Here is a 27,429-nt window from a genome sequence, read left to right on the forward strand (position 1 = left end):
CATGGTGAGGAGAGATTCTGCAGTACTTGCAATTTTTTGCTGCAGAATCCAAACAGTGGACTCCCCTTTCTCTCCCCACCACAAATTCATGATGCCTATCCCACCTCTTTTATGAAACAGCATCAGGATCAAAGGAAATCAGGGGGCTGTTGACTGGGAAGAAACCAGAAGCCCCTCTTTAGAGGAGGATCCTCCAATAGCCAGAGCTGTCCAGTGGCAGAAGAGGCCCTGTACCTGCTCTGCAGGGGCACACCTGACCTGCCAGAGATGGGAAGGGTTGTGATGAAGAGCACCCATCATGGCTTGGCCCAGGGACCCCAGAGGTTTGCTGGGTCCTCACAGACCCAAAGGCAAACTCTTTTGCTACAAATGAGAAACTGAGGCCTTGAGCAGTCCCTGGCTAAGAGTTTCCTTCCTTCTGGAGGTCAGAGTAATTGGATCATATAGGCGCTGTTCGTCATTTCATCTGTATCTTGTTCTATTAAAATCAGAGGGTTGTTGGTCTAGCTGGACAGATAGTCACAACTGAGCTTATCAAAAAGGCAGCTTCCCTCCAAACTAAGTTCCTTAAGGGAAGGGATTATGTTGTATTCCTGCTGATCAAAGCACCTGGCAGGTGTTGAATCGAGGGTTGTTGAATGGAGAATAGATGGATGGATGGAGTATGGACAGGCTAAGTTCTGTTTGTGTTTGGGAGACAGAGAGAGCCATCTGGGCTGGGTGATCAGGAAAAGAGGGGATGGGAGAATTGAAATAAGCAGAAAGACCCAGGATGGCATTCCAGATGCGAAAAAATGGCTGAGCAAAATTGTAGGGGCTGAATGAAACAAGGCACGCGCAGAGTCTGAGATTCGCCCTAGCATCCTCATGGCATCTCCCCACTGCCCCCTTCATCAGTCCTTGCCCCTTCATTCAGTCCCTGCTCATCTCCTGGCAAAGCCCCTTGTTCCAGATGGGCCCAGCCAGAACCTCGACCCCATCCTCTCCCTTCCTGCCAGACTGCCTGCCAGCAAGGCTGCAGGCTCTGCAGCCTGAGACCCGGGACCGGATTGTTGCTGAGAATCGGCAGGTTTGTGGATTGTTGTTGGAGAAGCAGCAGGTTTGTTTGCTCTGGAGCCCGCGGAGAAATCTCAACAATCAATGGCCAAGAACACTCTGCCTGCGGCTGCAGCATCGATCCTTCCCTCCCAGGTCCGGTGGTTTGGGCAGCAGGTAGGCAGGTAGAAGGAAGCTGGGCAGGGCTGGGCCTTCCCACCTGGGGGCTGGGCCTCAGTGGAGGCTGAAGAGGAGAGGTACAGAAGCCCAGGATGCCAGGACAGGAGTGACGGGTCCTCTCATTCACAAAGCACTCAAAAGGTTTAAGAGTAAGTCACCGCAAATCACTGATCTCTGGCCCAAGACGTCAGGGATCATAGGTCACCCAGCCTCTTGCTCTTTCCTGGCCACCAAATGTTGGAAAGGATGTTTTATTCCTTTGCCACTAAGGACTGAGAAGCACCTGTCATCACCAGAAATGTACTAGAATAAAGTTAGGGGCTGTTTATGTCTTGGGTCTGTCTGACAATATGGGTTTGAGTTTGATTAATAAAAGGCAGATATAATAGCTTCTATCTCATAGAGATGATAAGAGAACTAAATGAGCTAATGTATACAGTGCCTGGCACACAGTTGGTACCAAATAAATGTTTGCTATTATCATTGTTGCTATTACTATTATTTGGATAGTGATACTCTCCTGGGTTCCCATCTGCCTGTAGTGAAGCTCTGCCCTATGCTGGGAAAGTGGACACAGTGCTAGCTGAAGCCAGGTTTTGTGAAACAGGCAGGCACTTTGGAGTAGCCTTACTACTTACTGGCTGTGCAGCCTCAGGATAAGTGACTTAAGCTCTTCAAAACTCAGTTTTTCCATGTGTAAAATGGGAACAACTAATCTCTTATTGTGAGTACTAAATAGAAAAGTCATGTGAAAGGCTTTGCCAGTGAAGGCTGGGCCCCTAGGGATTCTGGGCCACAATGTATATGTCTATAGAATATATATGTCTTCGGAATGAATGAATGATGGATAGATGGATGAATAGATATACAAGGCCTGCTCTTTTAGGAGCTGTGGAACTGAGGACCTGAGGACCTGAATTATTGTGGTTCTCGATGATTCTTAGACCTCTACCTCTCCATTAAAGGGCATGCAGGCTCAGAGCTGCTCCCAAAGATTCATGTTGGTCCCTGCCAGCTATGTGAGAATGTCTGAAGCTGGGAGATGGATAAGGTGGTTTCAGATGACAGAATGAATCCATGTCTAGCCAGACGACATGGATTAATCCTTCCCTTACCTCTTAGTGCCAGCCAACTTCATATGAGGTATCCCTCTCAGCCATTAGGGGTGATGGGTGGGTGCTTAGGGTGGCTGTTATGGGAGGGGGTCAGGAAGCCCGGGCTTTACCTCTGCTAATATCCACCTGTGCAATTCTCATTAATTTATTTTACATGTATTTAATGTCTGCCATGTACTAGGCTCTGTGCCACTGGGGACACAAGCAGTGGTGGCACTAAGGGGTGACTGACTGGGGAGAGGTTTTAACCCATTCAAAATGGCCATCAGCACCCTACCCCTGAGCCACCTCAGGCTGACAGCGTGACAGCTTAATTTGTAGAAGGAAAAAACTAAGTAAAGGCTATAATTTACAGTTGGGATAATTGGCCAACTGTTAGGAAAGGAAAAAAATTCTAACATACAATCTATGTAAAAATAGCGTGCTTGCTACGCAAACTCAGCTTCAAGATTTGGTCCCAGCTGCCATAGGCCCGCCTCGCCTTTCTAACCAAGCAGCTGACCCTAAACTTCTCCCAAACAGAAATTCTAGAGCTTCCCCAAGACATAGTGGGTGAAGAAAACAGACTTGGGATCATCTTTGCTGAGTTTAGTTTTGCTGCTGGAGCGTCAAGTAACCAGGGACTTGTGACCCAGCAAAACGAAGACCTTGATGGGGGAAGCCAAGGGTGGGAGCACAGAAGAGTCCTCTGACCCAGGCTAAAGGGCAGGCCTTAAATATGTACTGAAGATGCCCCTTAAATATGTACTGAAAAATTACAGGAAGTGCCAGCTAAGCTAATACTTGAAGCCTGCGGTAGAGTGAGCCAGATTGGCCCAGGAGGGGAAAGGAATTTCAGGCAGAAGGGCTGACAAGAGCCCAGAAGCTGTTGAGAACTTGGCTAATTTGGGGAACTGAAGCTAAAACTCCTTTGGCCTGGCTGGGTGGGTCGGCTTCCTGGAATTGCTGATTCCTGTTGGAATTGGTCTTGGAGACCTCCTGTTGCCTGCTTCCCACCACCCAGCTGCAGACCAGTGCTGGCAGCATAGTTTCTTCCGGAAGCCTTTTCCATATAGAACCTGGCTCCTCCTCCCTGAGAATAGGCCAGTAAGCTGGGGACCCAGAAATCTGAATGACTTAACGAGAACTTTGAGGCTCTCATGTGCTATCAGGCATGGCAACCTTACATTGAAGGCTCCAGAAATTAGAGGCCCAGAGAGGGCAGGGGTATACATAAGATCACGTGGGAGCTGGGCTCTTAACCACCTGGGCTGAGAAGTTCCTTCACTAATGTACCCCCTGCCTAATAGGCCCTTTTCTGCACCTTCTTTCTTCTTTTTTTTTGGTGGGTGTAGGGGTGGGGTTGGAGGAGTACTGAGCCCTGACAGCTCTGCCCAGGTGGGGGCACAGCATCTCTGAGCCGATCCCACCCGGGCAGATGTGGCTTGATAAGGCTAGGATAGGTGGGGATAAGGAATACAGGAAGCTAGAGGGCCTGGAACTGGATGGATGGAGGGGCTAAGGAAGCAGGCTTCTGATATGCCCCCATGTTTAGGCAGCTGTGGTAGTACTGGTGGGGAGTGGAAGCTCAGTTTCTAATTAAGCCCAGCCCTCGTGTCTCCTTGCTCTCCATTAGCGCCCCACAGTGTCCCCAAGGCATTTTAAGCTGCCACCCTGCTGAGAGGCCGGGATGGCCGCCAGGGCCTGCCAAGCTTAGGCCTGTGAGGAGCAAAAAGCCAACTCAGACTTCTCCTGTCCATGGCAGTCTCTGGGTTCTCCAGGCTTCTCAGAAGCCAAGTGTGGGGGTGGGGAGCGGGCACTCCTACCTGCCCTGTCAACCTCTAGGGTTCTGAACAGAATCTGGACTGTCTCCCATGGGGCCTTGTTCCCAGCACCACTTCCTGATCCCAAAATGCCAGGCTGGGGACAAGGAGCAAGACCTAGTATTGGTTTCAGCATCAGCCCCCAGACTCAGGGATGTGCTGTTAGAATCCAGCACCTACCAAGGAGTCTGCAGGAAGCAGCAATTACCATTTTAGGTTAAGGCAGCCCTGGTTTGTTAACCCTTGCAGCACTGGGGCTCCTGAAAGCTGAGTCGTCCTTCCTCTCTTTCCTCCTCTGGACCTTGCCTCCCAGACGTCATCCCTCAATTCTTGGCAGAGTGAGCAACCCAGACTTGCCATCCCCAGGCCCCCTCTACCACCACATTCTTAAGTGGAGCTCAGAGAGGTGGAGCATCAGGTCCAAGGTCACACAGCCTTGGAGGCAGCCTCCATTCCCGAGACCCAACATTAGCCCAGTCTCAGCGGCTTCCATCTTCACAATCTCCGTAGGCCACATTCACACATGCAGAGTTTAATTAACTTTATTGATATTCAGAAATTAGGGGAATGACTAAAGGTAATTGCTCATTAAAAATCATTAAACTGACACAGCAGGCTCGGCACACGCAGCCCCTCCCACACCTCCTTCTTCCTCCATTGTGGCTGGATGGCCCAGGCACCTGGCTTGGGAAGATACTCTGTGGCCCAAGGCACCCCTGATGCCTAAGGCCAATCACACCTTGGAGGCTGCAGAAAGGAATAGGGGACTGAGCCTGTGAGGTTGGGCCAGGCCCAGCATGATCTCGCCCTACCTTTGCAGCCTTGGCATACCAGGCCTCCCAAGGCATCTGGGCTGTGCCTGGCTGCATCCTGCAGCCTGCATACCACCTATAAGCAAAGCTCTGAGGGCCTCATCGGAGAAGTGGCAGGGCCAAAAGGCTAAAGGATACAACCTTCTGGCCTCCAAAAAGGCTCATAGCCCAAGGCCTTTGCTCCTTTTGGCTCGCCTTTGCAAAGCTGAAGTGCCCAGGAACTCCGGGATGGCCAAATGTGCTGCTCCCCAGTGAGATGACTCAATATCCCAATGGCTGGGACCTCCAGCCCTGCTGAGGAGAGAGGAGCCTCTGGCCACTAGGCTCTGACATCCCAGCCCTCTCACCCTCAGGCTTGGCACTTCGGAGCTGCTTCTTTATCTCCCTTGGGGAGTGAAAATAAAGCTCTTCCCCAATAGCCAGGCTCCTACCCCACATATCCCATGAGCAGGTGCCCCCATGGGCACTAGAGATCCTGACAGTTGGGAAGGGACATTGCCCAGGGACACAAAGACTTGAGGCCACAGAGTGAGCAGATTCCTCCTAACACTCACACCCACACCCCCATTAGGGCTGTTCCAACTCCCGGCCACACCAGCCTTTCTCCTGGATTCCCACAGTCTCACTCTAGCCCTGCAGGGAGCTCTCTGGCTGAGGCTGCACCCACACACTAGTGGCCTCACACAGTCCTCACACCTGTTCACTGCTGAGCCCTCACCCAAGATTCGGATCACCTGGAGTGCAGATACACTGGGACTGGCTCCTCTAGGCATGCAGGGCCCAGAGTACTCTCACATTCAGACCCACAGACTCACACACAAGGCCTTGACTATGTGCCAGGGGACAGACACAGGCTCTGCACCCGAGGGGAGCTATCCAGTGCCAGGACCCAGCCCCACGCAAGATAGGTTTGGAATTCCTAGGGACATCCTCAGGCAGCTGGGCAAGGATTCACGCTTCTCCTCCCTGGCCTCTGTCCCTGGGGTGGGGCTTGCAGGACTCTTCACCTCTCCCCACAAGGTGAACACATGGTTTCAAGTTCTGGGCGCTGCCGGAGGACCCAGCGTGGGCAGCCAGGTGGCAGGGTGAGGACACTGGGCTGTGTGAAAGTGGAGCTAGAGGCTCAGACAAAGGCTTCCCCTTCTCTGGGGTGGCAGTTTTCTTCCTGGATGAAGAAAACTGCCATCCAGGGGCCCAGCCTGTCCGTGGTGGTGCTGCCCTGACCTCGACCATGGCCTGGAAGGATCGAGGAGGGAGGTTAGAATCTCCCACCCTCACACTTCTCCACATCAGATGCTACAAACCATATGGCAAGGGATGGCAGTTCCCAATTCCAGGTGCGGTTCCGCCGACCCCACCAGCCGACTGGCTGTAACGGGAGAAGGACCTGGGTGCCAGTAGCTTCCATGAGAGAGTCTTGTTTGAGTCCAGACAAGACTCAGAAATCTTTCTTCTCTGAGGCACGGAACCCCTATCCTCTCCCCAACACTCCCTTGCCACCCACTCCATGGCCAAGCTTCCCTCGACCTGAGACTGATGAAGTTGGGGACCAGACACCTAGAGGGGGCGCGAGGATTCTCAGGGTGTGGGGTACCGGTCTTCCAGAGACGAATCTGCCGCGGGGGTAGTGGGTGGACCGGGGCCGGGCAGAAAGGCAGGCCGGGAGGGAGGCAGAGCTCGGGGCAGTGGTGTGTGTGTGTGTGTGTGTGTGTGTGTGTGTGTGTGTGTGTGTACAAGGAAAGGACTTTGGGGAGGACAGAGTCTCTATCCCAGGACCTCCACTACTGCAGCCCAGGGCAGAGCCAGGAGCTGGACACGGGGTCCAGGCCCTCGGAGTTTCTCTCTAGAATTGTGCTCTAGGTCCCGACTCTGGCGTGGCAGCGCCAAGGCATGGGGAGGTGAGCGAGGTTCCAACCCCGGGTCCGGCCGCCATCCGGCCCCGTCTCCCCGCAGTAAGAACACGAGAGGGCCCGGAACCGGCGGCAAAGTCGAGCGAAGTTTGGCGGGCGGCAGGGGAAACGGGACCGCGGGCCGCCAGCTGGACCGTCCCGACTCACTGCCCTGCGCCCCCCAGCACGCGCCCCGGCGCCCTAAGAAGCCTAGAGTGTGGCGAGGTAGCGCGCGGGTGAGCGCGTGTGTGCGGGGAGTGGGTGGCGTGATAAATTGCAGCAGAGAAATCCCATTAGATCTGGGGAGATGATTAAAGGCGAGGTCTCGGCCAGGCGCGAATGGCGGGAGCCGCGGCAGCTTCCCGCCCGCGAAGCCAGCGCCCCGCCCGGCTTGGCCGGCGCCGGGGGCAGCGCAGCCGGCGGGGCTCGGTGCTTGGACTGGGCAAACAGATGAGCGAAGCTGGGTACCGGGTCTCCCTTCCCGCCCCTGGGGCCCCGCTCCCGCCTTCGTCCAGCCGCCGGACGCCGGGGTCCCTTACCGTGAGCCAGGAGCGCCAGCAGTGAGGGCAGGAGCAGCAGGGCTGCCGGGCGCATGGTGCCGGTTGCGGCCGCGCCCCGGGCTGGGACCGCGGCGGGAGGGCGGGGAGCTTGGCGGGGCTGGGGCGCGGGGGCAGAGCAGGGTCCGGCCGGGGAGAGGGAGCGGGGCCGCCGTCGCCGCCGCCACCGCCGCCGCCAGCGCCTGACAGAATCAGCACCACGGCCAGCGCCTGGCGTCGGCGCCGGGGACCGCCGCGCGGGGCTGGGGGCGGGGGCGCGGGAGGAGCGGCTTACCGTAAAGTCTCAAGCAAAGGCGCAGAGACCCAGGGGCAGAAGCCCAGGCTCCCGCGCCACCGCCAGCTCCCGGAAAGGACTGCCCTACTCATGTGGGCACACGGCCCCTGCCCTTCTGCGCTGCCCACGCCCAGCCAAGCCTGCTACCCTCTCTCCCGTTAACAGCCTGCCAAGGAGGTGGGTTGTCTTCTGAATCTCCATGAGAAAAAGCAACACCTTCCCTACCCCTCTCCACCCAATCCTGGTACCTGAGGGCACCAAGAGTGACCTGGGAACACATCCGAGTGAGGCAGCCGGTGAGGCCCGCGTGCCCTTGTGGCAGTTCCGTCTTGGGCCGATAATGAAGATGGCTTTTGAGCGTACAAAGGACAATAAATTATTACTTCGCGCTCAATAAATGCCAGGGCTCCAGGCAGCTGCATCAGCAGCAAACTGTGCTCACAGAAAAGCTTAATTATCCTGATATTATAGTTAAAAGCCAGTGGCACTTGCGTCCTGGGGAGACATTCTTCACTTGGCAGGAGGCAACCTGGGCCAAGCTGTGGGCAGCTGAAGGTAGTATCCTGGGTCTCCACATAGCCCTGGGTCTCCAGGACTCTGCCTTGGCCCCTCTGCAGGACCAGAGAAGCCACAATGACAGTCGATACAGACCCTTCATGCCGTCTCTGCCCAGGTTTCTGGAACTGGTGGAGAAAATGGGATAGGCATGAGAGAGCATTCCCTAGGGCTGTTTTATTTTATTTTATTTTCTTATTGCTTTTAGAGACAGGGTCTCTGTTGCTTAGGCTGAAGTGTAGTGGCATAATTATATTAATAGCTCACTGTAACCTCAAAATCCTGGGCTTAAGAGATCCTCCCACTTCAGCCTCTTGTGTAGCGAGGACTACAGGCATGCGCCACCACACCTGGCTAATTTTTAATTTTTTTTTGTAGAGATAAGGTCTTGCTATGTTGCCCAAGCTGGTCTTGAACTCCTGGCCTCAAGTGATCCTCCTGCCTCAGCTTTCCAAACTGCTGGGATTACAGGCATGCACCACTGTGCCATAGAGCTGTTTTAGATAGAGACTTGAAGGAGGCCCAGGGGAGTAGGCTGTACTATTAAAGGCATGGAAAAATAACCTTCCAGAGCCCTGATGAGCCCCAGTGAGTCACAGGACAGCAAGGGGGCAGTCACAGCTGTACCATCCTGAGGGTGCGCTTTAGAGGCAGGGGCTCATGATGGACTCACTTGGAGAACTTTAATGGGTACAATGGGACAGGACCCTATGGCTGATGTTATTATTCCCTGTAGAGGAATAGGAGGGCTGAAGTCCTTATTGCTCCCTGGGAGAAGGGCAGTTTTGTGTTTAGTTCTTTTCATGGGAACTTGGTTTCTCCCCAAAGCTTCCAGACTCCAGTCATTGTCCAATGCCCTTCCTGACCTCATCCTGGAAGCAGGTGGTGAAGTTTCTCCTCAAGTTCCTTAGAGATTCTTTTGGTCCTCTTGACCAGAGTCTCCCAGCTCTGCTGGTTGGATTCTCTCCAGACACTCTTCTTGTGGGCTCTGGGGATCTGTGACAACTGCTGTAAAGAATCCCAGGCAGCAGGCAGATGGCGTGTGGAATTAGGGAGATACTGGGATTTCTGGACAGTTGTTTTGAGAAGCTGAGGAAAAAGAGGGCAGTAGCCGAAGGATGGCAGGAAGAAGGAGGAGTTGATGAAAGAATCAGGGGTGAAGAGAGGAAGCCAGGAAAGAATGTGCAAGAGGGGGGCAGAAAAAGAGTTGCCAACAGAGGAAGGGAAGAGGCACAGAGGTAGAAGTTTGTGTGGCTGAGGGAAGTTTAGGGAAATGCTAGCAAAGGTCATGAGATTTCTCCTTTTCTCCTTGAAAGTATTCCTGGTCCCTCATGGCTAGGCAGCTTGGGCAAGGGAGGGTGAGTCATGACCTAGGGATGAACCTTGGATGCCAGGATGATTCATGGGAATTTGGAGGTTGGTGGCAGGCTTGTCTGACTCTCTTGGCAACAGGGCTCCTTGATGGGCTTGGCACTATGCACATGAAGGAGGGTGAGATGAGCCATCCTGAAACTTGCCACATCACCTTCCCTATGGCCTGAATTAACCTAGAGGGTTGAATGGTGACTATAAGTCCCAAAATACAGCACTGTACCCTGAACTCAGAAGATGGGCTTATATTGCATGATGGGCATGACAATGCACTTGGGCTGTCCCTCCCTCCTAAAGGTAATGAACATAGCCTCTATGCAGTGGGTTCCCAGGCAGGTTGAGGCAGAGCCTGGGCCAAACTGGGAAACAACAGGGCTTCTGTCAGGTGCCCTCTGTCGTGCCCTCCAAAGGGCTTGTCCTAACCAGACCTTGATATTACCTACAAATTGAGAACAATAAAATGCCCAAGGGACAATTAGCTATATACAGGGCTGGCAGGCTTATAGTCTACTCAATTCATAGGCACATTTGAAAGGGACATTCTGGCGGGATTTTCAAGGCTCCCCTCACTGTTCTCATTTCTCCTGTTCTCTGCATCCCCCACCTGGCTTTTTGCTCCCAGAGAACCCGGGCTTCCTCTGTCTGTGTAATTCCTTGCTTCCTTGTCTGCTCTACTAGTTGTTGACTTTGCAAAGGCATGGATCATGTCTGTCTCTTCTACCCACAATCTAGCTCAGTGGCTGGCACATTGTAGACGTTCAATAAATATCTGTGGATAAGCGATAAGGATGAGGAGTGTCTAAAGCCCAAGGTTGCTCGTCGGTGCCAAATGAATGCTGTGAGATAATGAAGAAGAGGGCAATTGTTTCTTTTGGGGATGAGGCAAGGTCAGTGAAATCTTCATATAATGGATGAGTGAAATCAAGTTGAATATGTTTTTTTTAATTAATTAATTAATTTTTAAAAATAATTAATTAAATTTTGAGACAGTCTCACTCTGTTGCCCAGGCTGGAACGCAGTGGCGAGATCAGGGCTCACTGCAGCCTCAACCTCCTGGACTGAAGTGATTCTCCCATCTCAGCCTCCTGAATAACTGGGATTACAGGTGTGCGCTGTCATGCCTGCTAATTTTTTAATATTTTGTAGAGATAAGGTCTCCCTGTGTTGTCCAGATTGGTCTCAAATTCCTAGGCTTAAGTGATCCTCCCACCTTGGCCTCCCAGAGGGCTGGGATTACAGGCATGAGCCACTGCCCCTGGCCCAGATATGCTTTATGATTCAATGGAGAAGGAGAGGGAAGACAGTCAAAATGGGTGTGGAGGGGGTGTGGTTAATGCAGAGGCACAGTGGTGGAAAATGCAAGCTACTCTGGGGTCAATGAGAAGACTGGTTCTGCTACAGCAGAGTCACTGCTGGGAAGTAGGAGGAAGGGCTGGAGTAGGCTGGGGCCTGGCTGTGGGAGGTTTGGTGGTCACCTGAGCTGAAGGACATACTTGGTGGCTACACTGAAGGGGTTACCCCATCGTGAAGATATTTGCACTGAAACAGAGCAGTCTGGCATCATTAACGTATGTTTTCAAGCACTATGGCAAGTGGTAGGAACTGTGGGGTTCACTGCTGACTCAGAAGCCAGGGGGTGGGGTGTGTGTCTGAGCTACAGTGACTGAATTAGGATTGAGAGCCAGAGAGAGGAAAGAAGGGGCTCTTCAATCCCAGAGACCCCAGCCCCTGCCCAGACACCGCTAGACATACATACAGCCCCCATCCCTGGAGAAGCCAGCTTCATTTCCACAGTTCCAAACGGGCCATCAATCTGTAGGATCACAGGCACATTGGTGACTTATTTTGAAGTCTCTGCTGAGATGACACTTGCTTTCTGCACAAGAGGAGGAGAAAATTACTCTCTTCCAAGACAGCTTTCAAACCAGAGCCATATCTTTTGTGGAGCCAAAGGGGTTTTAGGGTTTCAGGGAGGCAAGGGCAGGGGCTGCCACCTCACTCCAGAGGCTCCCAGGGGCACAGAGCTGCTTACCTCAACCCACTTTGTGGAGCAGGCTCCCAGACCTTGCAGTGCCTAGAACAGTCAGGGCTGCCAGGGCTCCAGCCAGGCTCCCTGCATTACCCAAAGTCAACCCACTGGATTTAGGGGCAGGAGGAGGGCCCTGCTCTGATAAATGAAGAGTCTGGGCATTTGCTCCTGCTCCAGGAGCTGGACCAGTTTGGCTATGGGTAGAGGGAGATGCAGCAGAAAGTGGTTTGATGTGAGCTACTTTCCATCTCCAAACAGAGGCCTCCAGCCTGCCCACCACCCCCAGCCGAGGCCTTTGATCCTCCACAGCTCCATAAATGTTTAATGCCACCGGCTGGGCAGAAATGAGGCAGGTGCTGAAACAGGGAGACTGGGGATAGGACTTAAGATCTACAATGTTGGCTAGATTATTTTCACATAGGAGCTCTGGGATGGCTGAGAGGAGGCTTTCCCCCATCATATGGCAGGAGAAGTCCCAGCGTTCAGTTTTGTGGCACTAATAAAGAAAACTCTCTGAAAACCACCAAGGGGCTGAAAATAAAATGAATAATCAATTGCAAAAGCTCAATCTCTGGTTTGATTGAAGGAGAAAGATGGAAAGTTAAATGACAATCAAATGCAAATACAGCTCAACGAACACCACAGCAATTACCAGGCGCAAGAACCACATGGTGCTTGCAGGCAGCGGGGGTTGGCAATTTGGAAGCCTGAGGCTGTGTAGAGGTGACAGGCGAGGGGCCATTTTAATGGACAGTTAAATAGATGCAAAATACCCTGCATCTACTTTGCATACACTGCTGATGAGTGGGGAGATGGAATTCTGGCATCTAGAGGGAGGTTGTGCTACCTTCTGTGGCTGCCTCTATATCATTTCAGGAGGCCCTGAGTGCCTGCAGGGCGGGGCGGGGTGGGGGGTAGGGGACGTGAAGCCAGAATGAGCACTGGATCAGATGATCGGGAGAGGGCCACACCAGTCTCATTGGATTCTTCACACCAGCTGGTGCTGAAGGTTCAGGAGTTGAAGTTGAAAGAAGCCTGTGGGGTCCTCCACAAAGGACTCAAGCCGCTGGCCTTCCAACAGCCTGGTAAGTGGTGTTCTTCTCTAGATTTGCATAATGCTTTGTATCTCATTTGAATACTATTAATTTGGTGTCAGGCTAGGTTGGCATGGTGTAGGAAAGAGAACAGCTGGCCTTCTCCATCCCCTCTGTACCCCAGAGTTTATTCTAAGCATAGCTTTCTGCAACTGGGGGGCATGAGGTCTCCACTTCCACCATCCCCTTCATGTTCCCCGACACTTGGAGAGTCTCTTAGTGAAGCCAGCTCCTAAAAGCCAAGGCTGCCTGGCATTGTGGCCACCTGCAGGGTTATGCTGAAGGAAGAAGAAAGGGTCTCCCAAGGTCACTCTCCCCAGACCCAGACCCAGAGACACCATGGCAGGATGCTGGGAACCTTTGTCATTCCAAGCAATCAAGGCAGCTTGACTTGGAAACGGTCCAAAGATAATACCAAGAGAGGGAGGGAACAAAGACAGGCGATAATCCCAGAGAAATATAGAGGGCTCCAGAAATAAAATTCTCTGAACTCAATATTTCTAGTGCTTAAACTTACATAAAATACATCTGTCCAGAGGCATTGGGTTTATGGTGCTGCTCTGGGGCTGGGAACCTGGTGCCAGGTTGATAGCCATGTGATCAGAGAGTGGGTCACCAGCTGGGGTGAGTTCTTGAGAAAGAGGGAGGAAGCCCTGGGTGCATCCTGTGGGCTGCCCCTGGGGGGGTGGGCATCAGGAGGCTACAGTGAGATTCGGATGACTTATTTAATTGAAGCGTAAGGGAAGCACATTCCGTGCAGAGGGAACAGCATGTGCAAGGGTAGGCAGGACTAGGAGCTGGTTAGTGTGGCTGGCTGGCAGCTAACAAGAACTGTGGTGCAGGACGTAGTTAGTGAGCTGGGGTGTAGGAAAGCTTGATGGTTTGTATGAAATCTCTAGGAGTCCCACCTGCTCATCCATCTGTCCATTTATTCATTCATCCTTCACCCTACTACCTCCCAATTCACTCATCACCCACTCATTCATTTACTGAATGAGTGAGCATTTATTGAGCACTGTGTGTATGCCATGACCTGAGCTAGCTACTGGAGAGGGAGAGCCTTCAAGGAGCACCCAGATCAGGGAGGGGAAACAACCCCAACACCCTGTAATACAGCATGTTTGTCTCTACAAGATACTTAAACAAGGCTCTGGAAGCCCTACAGGCCAAGTCTCCCATGCTTCAAGCTTCCCAAGGCCAGGGTCCATCATTTCCCCCAGGGAATCTTCCATTCACACAGATCTTCCTGACATCTCATACTATTCCTTCCTGCTACAAAAGCAGCCTGCTTCTTGTAGCCCCAGAGTGGTGGGAAGTGTTTCTGATGTTCCTTCTCATTGATCCTTTATTTGGGCCTTAGAGGTATGTCTCAGGAGAACCCAGGGGAAGTGATATGAGAGCATGGGCAAGTCTCCCTTATCAGTACCCAGCCTTAGATACACTTCCAGCCACTTCCTTTTCTGGGCATGAAAATAGGACAGAAATCCCCAGTGTCCCTCAATTCTAGCTATGCATTCCCTCCCCCACTCCTCCTTGAACTACTTGTCCTCTGCTTGTGACGTCACAATGGTCTCTATGGCAACTGATTGTGAGGTCACTAGTCCTTAAAGCAACAGAATCTGTGGGTCCAAACAATGGCCTGCAAGAGAAAGGAAGACTGCAAAATGGAAGCCTGGGATAGAGATCATCTCCTGGAAAGCAGGGAGGCCACCCAAGGCCTATGGGGGACGACGGCTCCACTTCTCAGGCCGTCTGCAGTAGGGCCACATTTGGGGTTGGCAAGAGCAAGGCCTTCTGGAAAGTGAGACTGCTCATTAAGAAACTGAGGGAGGCCGGGCGTGATGGCTCACGCCTGTAATCCCAGCACTTTGGGAGGCCGAGGCGGGCGGATCACCTGAGGTCAGGAGTTCGAGACCAGCCTGGCCAACATGGCGAAACCCCGTCTCCACTAAAAATACAAAAATTAGCCAGGTGTGGTAGTGCACGCCTGTAGTCTCAGCTACTCAGAAGGTTGAGGCAGGAGAATTGCTTGAACCTGGGAGATGGAGGTTGCAGTGAGCTGAGATCGTGCCACTGCACTCCAGCCTGGGTGAAAGAGTGACACTGCCTCAAAAAAAAAAAAAAAAAAAGAAGAAAGAAAGAAAAAAAAGAAAGCTGAGGGTCATCCTGAGCATTGGCTTCAGAGGCAGGCCTGAGTTTAAATCATAAGTTTCGGAACCTGCATTTCTTTACCTGTGAAAGGAAAATGATGCTACTTGCCTTTCAGAAAAGTATTCAGTGAGATAACCTGTAGGAAAGCTTGGCACATAGTAGGTGCTTGTTTCTGTCTACTTGTACTTGTTACTGTTTTTTTTCTATCCCCTCAGCCCTTAAGCCTAGGGTCTTGCATATGATATGTACCTTACGAATGCTTACGATTATAGATGCACTCTAAGTGCAGGATGAGGACTAGAGGGCAATGTTTAGAGCAGGGGAAGCCAGTGGACCTGGATCCAAATCCTCACTCTGCTACTTGCTAGCTGTAAGCCTTTGAGCAAATCACCTCTCTGTGTCTTGGCTTCCTTAACTGTAAAATGGGAGATGGCAATACTGTTGTCTTCACAGGGTTGATTAGGACTAAATGAGACCCTGCAAATAAACAGCAGAGCTTGGCACAGGTGAGGCAGGCGCACAGTACTTAAACTTGAGTGAGGCTGTTTCTGCACGCACTGCACAGTTTCTGTTCACCGTCAGTTTTCAGGAGATGTGAGTTAATCTGTGGGGTGTCCAGAACTGGAAGGTGAGTGGCAGTCTCTCCAGGAAGCGGGTGACCATTCACTTTCTGGATTCCCCCTTGTGCGACACCTATTAGTGTTGCCCAGCTCACACCAGTCACAGGGGCTGGGTGCTTCTTGAAGTCAGAGTGAACCATGTCTCACTCATCTACGAAGCCCAGACCAGGGCCTGACACATGGCACAGGCTCAGCAACAGCTAAGGTGAACTGAGTTAGAGGATATCTTAACAATATACTGGCTAACAAAGGGTGATTTGTTACCAGAAGTAGAACCTCTCTGTTGCTCTGTTCGAAGTGCTTTACATTTTGATTCTCACAACAACCTATGAGCTAGATATTATCCATTTTTAAAATGTGGAAACAGAGAGGCTAAGTAATTTGCCTAAAGTCACACAGCTAGTAAACAAGGACAGAGGTGGGATTTGAACCCAGGATACCTGGCTCTAGAACCTACGCTTTTAACTCCCACATTACCCCCAGCCCCAGTCCATCCATTTTACTGTATCTGCCACCACGAATTTCCTCCCTCAGCTCTCCCACTCACCCCCCTCTTCTCCTAGCTGAGCCTGGGCCCTATGCAGCTCAAATAATGGAAATTCTCCCCCACCCGCCTCAGCCATCTGCCTCCCCCTTTGCTGAAATAAAGCCACCGCCACAGCCGAAGCCACCACTGGATCTCTTGCTTATTTCAAGTCCTCCTAAAGCTTGTTGAGTTCTTAACTTATTGAAGATAAGCACATGGAAATAGGGAGCAAATCTCTTTATTTATGACATAATCTCCAGCCCAGAAAAGCGGCAGGAACGGTGTTGCCTATATTAGGGAACCAATAGGAAAAAAATCAATTAGATCCGCCAGAGCGTTTCGCTATTAACTTTCTTCTGATGTTTCTCTTAAGGCTGGCCATGGGGGTCTCCACCAGCAGCCGAGATGGAGAAGAGAGTAGAGCTTTGTAGGAATAGAGGAAGGAATGTCACAAGGAAGGCAGCCGACCAGGCTTCCAGACAGACAGGGGAATCTCTTCATCATGGTCTCCTTCACTGCTTTCCAAAGCTCGTTTACCCTCCATTTTTCTTGCTGCAATTTTTTTTTTTTTTTGAGATGGAGTCTCACTCTGTCACCCAGGCTGGGGCACAGTGGTGCTATCTATCTTGGCTGACTGCAACCTCCGCCTCTTGGGTTAAAGGTATTCTCCCACCTCAGTCTCCCCAGTAGCTGGGACTATAGGTGTGCGCCACCATGCCTGGCTAATTTTTGTATTTTTAGTAAAGACTGGATTTTACCATGTTGGCCAGGCTGGTCTTGAACTCCTGACCTCAGGTGATCCACCCACCTTGGCCTCCCAAAGTGCTGGGATTACAGGCATGAGTCACCGCGCCCGGCGTTCAGTTGTATTTAGGGGCAGGGGAATAATTTGGTTACTCTTGACTTCTTGTAGACTTGAACCCCAGGTCTGACCACATTTTTGCAAGACCTGTCAAGGGCAGGATCCACCTCTTTCTGGAAGAACAGTATTCTGGAGGGGCTCTTCTTGCCTGATTTTTAGTAGGATCTTCTGCTGGATAATTATGCCTCAAACATCCCCATGCAGCCATCGAATGAGGTCTTCACCTCCATCTGCCTGCCTCCAGGAGCACTTTCTAAGCTAGCTCCCAGAGACAGGGCTCACCCTTATTCCTGAGAGCCTCCGGTGAGGGGATGCCCTAGCTCCCATAGTAACCCCAGAATTCATCTCCTCAAAGGCAGGGGATCATGGCTTGTTCAATAGTTTTTCTTCAGTGTCAGGCATGTAGCAGGGCCTCAGTAAATAGTCACAGAATCAATAATTATTATAAGAGCTCCATTGATGGAAGGCTCGCTCTGTGCCAAGGCTGAGAAGGGTGATTTGTTACGCGAAGTAGGACCCCTCTGTTGCTCCCTGAACCAGACGACAACCCAGAAGAGTCTGCCAGTTTTGTTGTTTCGTCTCTCCTCATCTTGCTATTTGGCCAGGAGCATCAGTAGCAGCAGCTCCAGGAAGTAGGTATTATTATTATTATTATTTGAGTCAGGGTCTTACTCTGTTGCCCAGGCTGGAGTATAGTGGCACAATCATGGCTCGCTGTAGTCTCAACCTCCCCAGGCTCAGGTGATCCTCCTACCTTGGCCTTCCAAGTACCTGGGACTACAGGCATGCACCACCACTCCCAGCTGATACTTGTTTTTTTTCTTTTTTTTGAGATGGTCTCACTCTGTTGCCCAGGCTGTGGCTCGATTTCGGCTCACTGCAACCTCCGCCTGCCGGGTTCAAGCAATTCTTCTGCCTCAGCCCCCTGAGTAGCTGGGACTACAGCACGTGCCACCATGCCTGGCTAATTTTTTATATTTTTAGTATTATCCATTTTTAAAATTGGGGTTTTACGAGTCTGGCCAGAGACGGGGTTTCAGCATGCTGGCCAGGCTGGTCTCGAACTCTTGACCTCGTGATCCCCCTGCCTCTTCCTCCCAAAGTGCTGGGATCACAGGCATGAGCCACTGAGCCCAGCCTGATATTTGTATATATTTTTTTAGAGATGGGTTTTCACCATGTTGGCCAGGTAGAGGAGGAAACTGAGTCAGGGAGGAGACGTAACTTGTCCATGCTAATAAGTGAATTAGATATTCTATGTCCACCCACTTTTGGTCATTAGGAAGTTCTTCTTGAGGTCTAACCTAAACTTTTTCTGTTCCAGCAGCACTGATTCCTTCCTAGTCCCATGAAAGCACAGATCAGCTTCACTGCCCCTGCAAACTTCTCTCAGCTTAGGAGGGTCCACCCGCTTTTTGCACGTTGTTGACTTGAAATGAATATTAAACACCAAACCTCACGGAGGCCAGCCCTGCAGGGCAGGCAATGAACCAACACTCCTCATGCCTGTTCATTATTATAATTAATATTGAGCCGAGGTTGGTGGCGACCTCGCCCTCGCCAGGTATTTGGGCTATTTTAGCAGCTTATTCAGATCAATGACAGACAGCTCCGAATAGATAAACTCCCTGCCATCCAGACGAATCAATTGCAACACTGCCGTCACAACAAGCCCAAGAAATCAATCTGATTTCAGGCGACATGGTAACTCAGCGCTGGGCAAGCTGGCTTTAATTTCCGCGTGGCTGAGACCCAGCTTCCTCTGCTCACTGAAGCACCCCTCTTTCCCAGCTGATGCTCTATGCACACAGGTGCCCAGGGCCCTCAGAGGGCTCAGGCCAAGGGGAGCAGCCACATGGAGGACAGGGTTCCAGGAAGCTGTGTTACTTTGAGGAAGGCTCTTGAACCCCTAGACCCAGAAGGAGCTGACTCAGATCCACTGCTGGGATACTTGTTTTGCTGGCTTCGGCTTCGATTTTCCGCTGCTGTTTGCAAAAAACCAAGCCTGGAGGCCTTTCTGGGCTGCCTCCCAAATCAGGGAGCTGCAGAGGTAGGCTGCCTATCTCAGGCACCAGGACAACTGCCCTTTTTGGTCTGGGAGATTGCGTTTGTCTGGCAGGGGAACAAAAAACTCATCAGGACAGATGTAGTCATGTATTGGGTGCTTACTTTATGCCCAGGCACCATGCTAAGTAGCTTATACACATCATTTTCTTAACCTTTGTAACAGCCCAAAGAGATCAGTAGCAACAATCCACATTTTGCAGGGAAGAAAAGCAAAGCTCAGAGAGGTTAAGTAACTTGTCCTGAGTCACGCAGCTTGTAAGTAGTGGAGCCTGGATTTGAACCCATGTCTATTAGACTTCTGTGCCTAAGTTTCAGCCACCACACTCTCCTAAAGATGACATCAGAGGTGCCCATATTCTTCCCCTGTCTGGATATTGCCTGGTTAAGTAATTCCTACTTTAGAGAGGAGGAAGCAGATTCTGACAGGAGAAGCCAGTGCTTTTTTTCCAGGTGCCCAGGGAAGGGGAGCCTTTCTCATGAATTCTTACAATCAGCAATTGTTCCCTGAACTTGCATCTCAGTGCTTCAGGGACTGAGTAGAGGATGTTGAGGGATGAGAGGGTCAAGAGGCTGAGCTGACCTTCTTCCCACACCCCAGCTCTGTACCACCCCACTTCCACTTGCCCCATTAACAGATCAAGATAGTGAGGTGAGGGGCTGGGACAGGCAGCAGTGTCTTGGGAGATGCAGCTTTGGAGTCAGCAGATCTGGGTCCAAATTCTAGCCCAACTACAATTTATTTGTTGAATATACCTGGGCAAGTCTCTTAACCCCTTGGAACTTCCTTCATCCTGTCCATACGGTAGGGATAATATTACTCAAACCACAGGTTGTTAGGATTTAGAGGGAAAATTGCATGGAAAGTGCCTGGCATAGAGTGGGTCCTCAGTAGGCATTGAGTTCTTTCTCCCTTTCTTGTCTCCGCTCTTTCTGAAACCCCATTGCCTGGGGTGCCCAGTTCTGAATGGCAGAGGTCAAGGCACTTCAAATATGTTTTAATTAAGAAACTCTTTTTTTTTTTTTTTGAGACAGAATCTCACTCTGTCATCCAGGCTGGAGTTCAGTGGCATGATCTCAGCTCACTGCAACCTCTGCCTCCTAGGGTCAATCAATTCTCCTGCCTCAGCCTCCCAAGTAGCTGGGATTACAGGTGTGCAGCACCACACCCGGGTCATTTTTGTTTATTTATTTATTTATTTTTGAGATGGAGTTTCACTCTTGTTGCCCAGGCTGGAGTGCAATGCGTGATCTTGGCTCACTGCAACCTCCACCTCCCAGATTCAAGCGATTCTCCTGCTTCAGCCTCCCGAGTAGGTGGGACTACAGGTGCGCGCCACCACACCCAGCTAATTCTGTATTTTTAGCAGAGACGGGGTTTCATCATGTTGGCCAGGCTAGTCTTGAACTCCTGACCTCAGGTGATCCACCTGCCTCGGCCTCCCAAAGTGCTGGGATTACAGGCATGAGTCACCGCACCTGGCCCATTTTTGTATTTTTTATAGAGCTGGGGTTTCACCATGCTAGCCAGGCTGGTCTCGAACTCCTGACCTCATGATCCACCCGCCTCGGCCTCCCAAAGTGCTGGGATTATAGGTGTGAGCCACTGTGCCTGGCCAGCTAAGAAACTCTTTAATCAAAAGATACTTTATGAGGATGGCAAGGAACAAAATAGATCAAGGGGGAGTTGGTCAGATGGTGCTAGGGGCTGGGAGTTCTCCTGGCTTGAACCCCTCTTTCACCCCAGCCCCATAGCAGCCGCTCAAGTGCTTTCCTCAAGCCCTGGGCCAGTGCATAAAGAGCTGCCTCACTCAGGTGTCTTAGGTCACAGGCTTCTCAGGAGCTCAGAATTGATCACATCTGGTGATTTCTGGCTCCAACATGCTCTCTCAGTCACCAGTTACCTTGAACCTGTTCTGGATTCAGGGCATGACAATTTAGATGCCAAATGGGCAAAGCTGCTTCTGGCCTCAGGGAGGGGTATACAGCTGCTCTGGGTGGAAGATGGGGTTGGGTGTCACAGCTGGGAGAGGCATAGATCTGGGGGGTGTGGGGGGACAGATGACCCAGGATTGTGCTGGAGGTTTCTGTCTGTCTTGGGCAGCAATGGACCTGCTGGCTCCCATAGGAAGTAGATGCCTGTTCACTGGGCTCAGCACTTAATCTTCTCCCCAAGCCGGGCAGGGACCGTAGGAAGCGAAGCCCAACAGGGAGAGTGACACACCACACCATACAGCGAGCAAGTGACAGAAGTGAATTCAAACCGAGGTCTGTGGGCTCCAGAGGGTTGGGGCTGCCCTTGACTCTCTCCTTGTCTGTACAGTGGCTGTCCTCTACCTCCAACTCTCTGCAGAGAATTATCTATCAGCCCTTTGCCCACAAACACAGAACATGAAGAGAGAAACTTAAATTATAGGAGGAGAGACTGGGATTAGCTACTGGGAAGGACTTCCTGACTCATTAGCTTGTCTCTAGAAAAGGTTATTAGAGAAACAGTGTGCTCTCTCTCTGGAGGGATTTCAGATGGGGCTTCTGTTCAGCTTTCCACTTCCTGATAGCTGCTGAGAGAAAAGATGACCCCTGATGTGTATGGCTTTGTTCTTCCGTAACGTTTATTTTTTTGAATAGGTAATACCTGTACGTGGTTCAAATAATAAGGGTACAAAAGGTTGTTCACTGAACTCTCCCTCCAGCCCCAGTCTCCAGGTTTCCCTCCCTAGAAGCAAGCAATGTTGCCTGCTCCCTGTCTAGACATATACAAGCAAACACGGACACATACTCTCTTTCTTGAGTCCTATTTTTAATACACAAGATGTAGCATCCCCTGCAAGCTCTTCTGTGCCTCGCTTTTGTCACCTGACAATATATCTTGGAGATTACTCCGAATCAGTACATAAAGAGCTGCCTCACTCTTAGGTGTCTTTTTATGGTCACGGGCTTCTCAGGAGCTCAGAAGTAATCACATCTGGTTTGATTAGCTTCACATTTCCATTTACAACGTCCCCGCCCAGAGAGGGCAGGAAACCTCTCCAAGGTCACTCAGCAAGGACTAGGGACGCTCTCAGGGCTTCACCCCCTCCTCCCTCCTCCGTTCCCAGCTTCTCTCCCCCGCCACCTCGAGGCTGAGCGCCGCCCAGGCGACCAGTTGGGAGAGGGAGAGGTCTCTAATTGAAATGCCCTTCGCGCTGTCCATTCGCGATCGGCACCTGGAGGGGCGCGCGGTGCGCAATGCGGGCGGGGCCGCGGGGCGCCGGGAGCCGGCGGCGCCCGAGTGCCCACGTGGGTGCAGGCGAGGCCGTGCTGATTCCCCGGGAACCCCCGCGCCGCGTGCTTCCCGGTAATGAGCTCCCAGGGCTCGAGGTGAGCTTCCCCGATTGCTCACACGGCAGCCGCGTGGCAACAAAGAACACGGGGACTTTTTTCTTCCGTGCCTGACAGCTCATTAGAAGAATTAATTTACTCTAGCGTTTGCAGTTTAAAGGACATTATTTACTGGTTAATTGTTGTTATTACAAAATGTTAAATATCATTATTTATTTCCCAGGCCCTGACAACTTTTCTGACGGGAATTTATTAGGTGAGACTGCATCACCAGTGGGCATCCCTCTGCGGGGCAGCCTAAGGTGGGGAGTTTACCCCTAGGCCTAGCTCTCTAGGCAGGGCGGGCACTCCGAGGGGCAGAACATGAGGGGCCCATTTCAGGACAAATGCTCATTGTCTCCTTCTCACCCCCCATTTCTACCCCACCGTGTGTGTGGAGGGTAGGGCAGGGGGCTGGCAGACAGGGGACATGCCTGGCATAAAGCTGCAGTTTAGGGGTCAGGTTTGCAGTTACTGGAGGCCCAGCGGCCAGAATGAGGTCCAGACTTTGGGTCCTTCCCTTAAACAGTTACTTCCAAGAACGTTCCCCTCTTCAAAACGCACAGAATTGAAGAGCTGGAAGGAAGCCAGGTGGTCTGGTGGTACTGAACACAAACCAGTGGCCTCCAGGCTTAAATGGCCTATGGACTTGAGTTTGACCTATTCAACAGACTTCACATAAAAATCCACGTTGCAGGCTTCCCTTGAAAGATCAGAAAATCTTGCCACAAGACTTGACCCACAGTCTTGCATCAATTGGCGACGTTCAGCTGGCACAGAAGGGCAGCACTGGACAAGGAGCATGCCTGCTCTCCAACAAAGGGAGGGTGCCACCTTCCCCTTTTGTTGCCCTCTCTACATTATTTTCCTGGGCTCTGTGGGCATTTGAGTTTTCAACCCCGATCTGCTCTAATGATCACATATAGATGAAGAAACTGAGATGAAAGGTTAAGTCTCCGATGGCCAGGACCACAGCCCCAGTCCGCTTTTCACCACACTGTGCTGCCCCCTGAAGTTCTCTGCTCCCACCTCCTCTGGGTCCGGCTCAGAGTTAGTTCAGACAGGGAGCATGGGTCTCCAGCAGCTTCAGGGGCAGGAACGAGAGGCAGCCTAGTGAGAATTTATAAGGATCATGGCCTTACAAATAGCATGTACTTATTCATTCAGCAAACAGTTTCTGGGGATCTGCTACGTGACATATTAAAATGATTAGGACCCAAATTGTGCTGTTGAGGAACTTGGTCTGGGGACATTGTTCATGAAACAAGTACACAATGACAATACAAGGAGGTGTCCGAGGAGTAGAGGCATAGGAAGATGTGATTGGTGGGACTGGGAGAATTAATCCTTTATGCAGCATTTTCTAGGCTGGGTGGACAGCCTGCATCCTCACACACAGACGCACAGGCCTTATTTAATTCTCACAACATGGCAGATTGAAAATATCTGTCATCAGCTGATAAATAGCAGCTATACCAGGCCTCCTCGGACTCGCTGTCTAGATTCTTCCCCCAGGGCGGGCGCCTGCAAGCCACTCCAGCCCTAGGGACCTTCTGTTCTAGTGGGTGGCACTCTTGCCATACAGTCTGTTGACTAGAACCCACATCTCACAACCAGGCTGATTACCCTCATTTTACAAGCGAGGAAACTGAGGTGCAGAGACAGGTGGCAGAAGCTGGGTGTTGATGGGTGAAATGGGCCCTGGGAAGGAGAGAGAATTGTCTGAGACCAACACCCAGCCCCGGGAAATGTGGACCTTGCTGGCAGACTTCAAACAATGGCCCTTTAGACGAGGTCTTGGGTCCCATCCTTTCCTCCCCGGGAACCTGACAGCAGTGGGTAGCCGCAAGGAAAATGTGGAGAACCAAAGGGAGATGAAAAGTTCTTTGAAAAAGTATGAAAACAGGTTCAACTGAGCCATTACTGTTGCCATGCTGTATATTATTATAAAGTTATTTCTGGCTGGCAGCCTGGTTTATTTTAGACCCTACCTCATTTCTTCCAGGTTATAGGCCCTAATTCCTTGTCTGGTGAGACAGAAAGAGACCAGCACTATTGGAGTGAATCTTGAGCTGATTCAGAAACTGTACAGCTTGAGGAATTTTACAGATCCTCAGAATAGCAGAGCTTGCTGTCCTTTGGAGGTCTTCAGCACCCCCCTCATTTCATTTTATTGCCATATTAAATTTTTAAAAATTTAATTCATTTTTTGGAATAGGTGATACGTGCCCAGGGTGCAAAATTCAAAAGACGTAAAACAGTATAAGGTGAGCAGGCTCTCCCACTGCTCAGAGGCAGCCGGTGCCAGCAATTGCTTCTGTTTCACTGTATTCAAAAATAGCATTGTTTCTCTTTTCTGATCATGTAGAAAATACAGTAATTTCTGCAGAAGAAAGTAAAAAGTCATATGCAATCCACTATTTGGAGTTGAACATTGAACACTGTTCACATTTTTGGTGTTCACATTTCAGCCAGCCTTTTCTCTTTGCATAGATGCATGCATCTATAGTCACAAACTGGCATAACCTGGTTTTATTACTTGTTTACATTAAATATGATTCTTCAAAAATACAGATCGGAGAGGATACAAAGTAAACTGATAACGATGAGTACCTTGGGGGAAAATAATGAGGTTGGGTAAGGATTAAAGGGAAATTTTTTAGAATGAAAATATATTGATATATTACTTCCTCCTGTTATTCCATTGGAATCTGATTTTAAATGACTGGCTCAGAAGGCTACTATTTAATCAATCCTTTATTATTGTGATTTTAAGATATTTGCAAGTCTTGCTGTTATAAAGCTGAGATGGACGTTTTTGTATTTTTTTGTAGGTTGGAGAAAAAGTAATTGCGGTTCTTGCCACTGAAAGTAATGGCAAACCTAGGCCGAGTGTGGTGGCTCACGCCTGTAATCCCAGCACTTTGGGAAGCCAAGGTGGGTGGATCACCTGAGGTCAGGAGTTCAAGACCAGCCTGACCAACATGGAGAAACCCTGTCTCTACTAAAAATACAAAATTAGCCGAGCATGGTGGTACCTGCCTGTAATCCCAGCTACTCGGGAGGCTGAGGCAGGAGAATCGCTTGAACCCAGGAAGTGGAGGTTGCAGTGAGTCAAGATCGTGCCATTGCACTCCAGACTGGGCAACAAGAGTGAAACTCCATCTCAAAAAAACAAGAAAGAAAGAAAGAAAGAAAGAAAGAAAGAAAGAAAGAAAGTAAGTAATGGCAAACCTAATATATCTTTGCACACTTATCTAGTATTTCCTTGGTGGGGGCTTTAAGAAATGGAACTGCTGGGTCAAAGGTGGTGTATACTTTATGGCTTTTTGATCCTTCATATCAGATTTCTTTCCCTCTGGGCTGTCCCAATCTCCTGTTCCGTTGGCAGAGCCTGACCCTACTCCCACATCAGATTTGTTCAACACAGCACACACGTAAGGTCTGTGAGATAGTAAGGCAAACTCATGGGAGGCTGGGGAAACTTCTTGGGGTAAAGAACCCTAGGATGCTGGCAGCAGCCCAGAGGGGACCTCGGTGGCCAAAAGGAAAAAGAGGAGGATCAAAGAATGGGTATAGAACCCCTCGGCAGGTGGGACAGGGGCCTCCACCAGTCCAAATCACAAAGCCAAAGGTTGTACAGCAACAACCCACGGCTGGACCCAGATCCTTCCCAACAGGGATCTAAACACCAGGGAGAGTACAACCCCACCTTCTGCAGTGGCGCCGCAGAGCTAAAGGCACAGACGAGATGGCTCCTCTTGGAGGTCCTGTAGCCCATGAGAGTGACATGGCCTCAAGTTCATGTGGACATGGAGGACCTTCTAGGACTGGCTCCAACTCCTGCCTTCTCTAAGTGTCTCCGTCTTCTCTTTGATTCTAGGTGCCTGTCACTGCTCAACACTTGTGGGTGTCACCCACAGCCTTTGCACTCTTAGATTCTCTTGCAAGTTGACCCGTCTCATTTGGAAAGCTTCAGAAGAAACAGGGCAGACACAAGATGGACTTGTTGATTTAATTGAAAAGATGGCATTCTGAAAGCACCCCCTCCCCTCTGGAGCCCGGCATCTCCACAGTAGCCGAGGTTTCCTCTTGATGGGGCAAAAAGAGAAAGCCCAAGACTGCATCTCATTGGTGAGATGAATAATACATTCGAAGCATCTCACAAACTGTGTTTGATCCGCCTAAAGCTTCAACCGTTAACATATTTCTCTTTATCCCCAGGAAGGGAGGGCTGGGAACTGTCAACATTTTCCTTTCTGCCTAATTTGCGCCTTCTCCATAAAGAGAAAAGCAGGGGCTGGGGGAGGGAAGGAGGCGAGGAAACAGAAGGGTGACACACGCTCCCTGGAACAATGGAGTGAGCCACAGGACTGGGGGTGCTCCCAGGGCCTGGGAACCCCGGGGATCATCAGGACACAGCAAGGGGCGGTTGGCTCTGGGGAGAGGGGCTGTGCTATGTGTGCTGAGACCTGTTTGCAGGATTGTGTGCCCTTAAGAAGTCAGTCCCTTGGAGGGTCGGTCTCCTGTGTTTCTGGTGGAAAATTGGAGGTGGGAAATTGAGCCTGGCCAATTGCCAGGTACCAAAGATGCTTCCTTTATCTCATGGGAAGCAGAGAGTAACTGCAAACCTAGGCCGGGCGTGGTGGGCAGTGTTAAAAACTGCTCCGACTGAGCTCAGGGGCAGCACTGTGCCTGTGTTTCTACCTACAAGCTTCCAGTCACTCTGTGTCTCTCTGCAGGCCGACCTTAGTGCTAAGCATCCTATCCAAAGTCACGCTGAGGGTGAAAGTCAGGCTCCCTGGCCCAGAAGGTCACGTTCTTAAGTGAGGTGCCATTCTCCCCCTTCTCCATGACTTTGCCAACCCAGGCTCCTATTCTGGAGTAGCGTGGTTAGGAGCACAGACTCTGGAGGAAGGTGGCTGTGTTCTGAATCCTCTCACCAAGCCTCACTTTCCTCGTGTGTAAACGGAGGTATTAACAATAGTACAGACTCCATAGGATTGTGGCGAGATTAAATAAGTAAATATCTCAGGTTCTCAGAGCAGTTCCTGGAGCATAGGACGCACTGTGTGTATTAGCTCGTTTGTATTTTTCCCACTTCAATGAGCTGGTCTACGTGTGTGCGAGCT

General features: G+C 50.9%; 1 protein-coding gene across 2 annotated transcripts in view; it reads right to left on the reverse strand.

Annotated features, from left to right (window-relative positions):
- The window catches only part of SEZ6 (seizure related 6 homolog), a 52,251-nt gene extending 44,660 nt beyond the window's left edge, over positions 1 to 7,591 (reverse strand). For both annotated transcript variants that reach the window (XM_012449327.3, XM_012449324.3), the window contains exon 1: positions 7,373 to 7,591. In XM_012449327.3, the coding sequence (XP_012304750.2) occupies positions 7,373 to 7,427 (55 nt within the window). In that variant the 5' untranslated portion in view covers positions 7,428 to 7,591. The remainder of the gene's footprint in view (positions 1 to 7,372) is intronic.
- Positions 7,592 to 27,429: the final 19,838 nt, after the last annotated feature.

This window comes from Aotus nancymaae, unplaced genomic scaffold (genome assembly GCF_030222135.1).
Source record: "Aotus nancymaae isolate 86718 unplaced genomic scaffold, 86718_ANA_hifiasm-v0.15.2.pri h1tg000072l, whole genome shotgun sequence".
In the NCBI taxonomy this organism is placed as follows: domain Eukaryota; kingdom Metazoa; phylum Chordata; class Mammalia; order Primates; family Aotidae; genus Aotus; species Aotus nancymaae.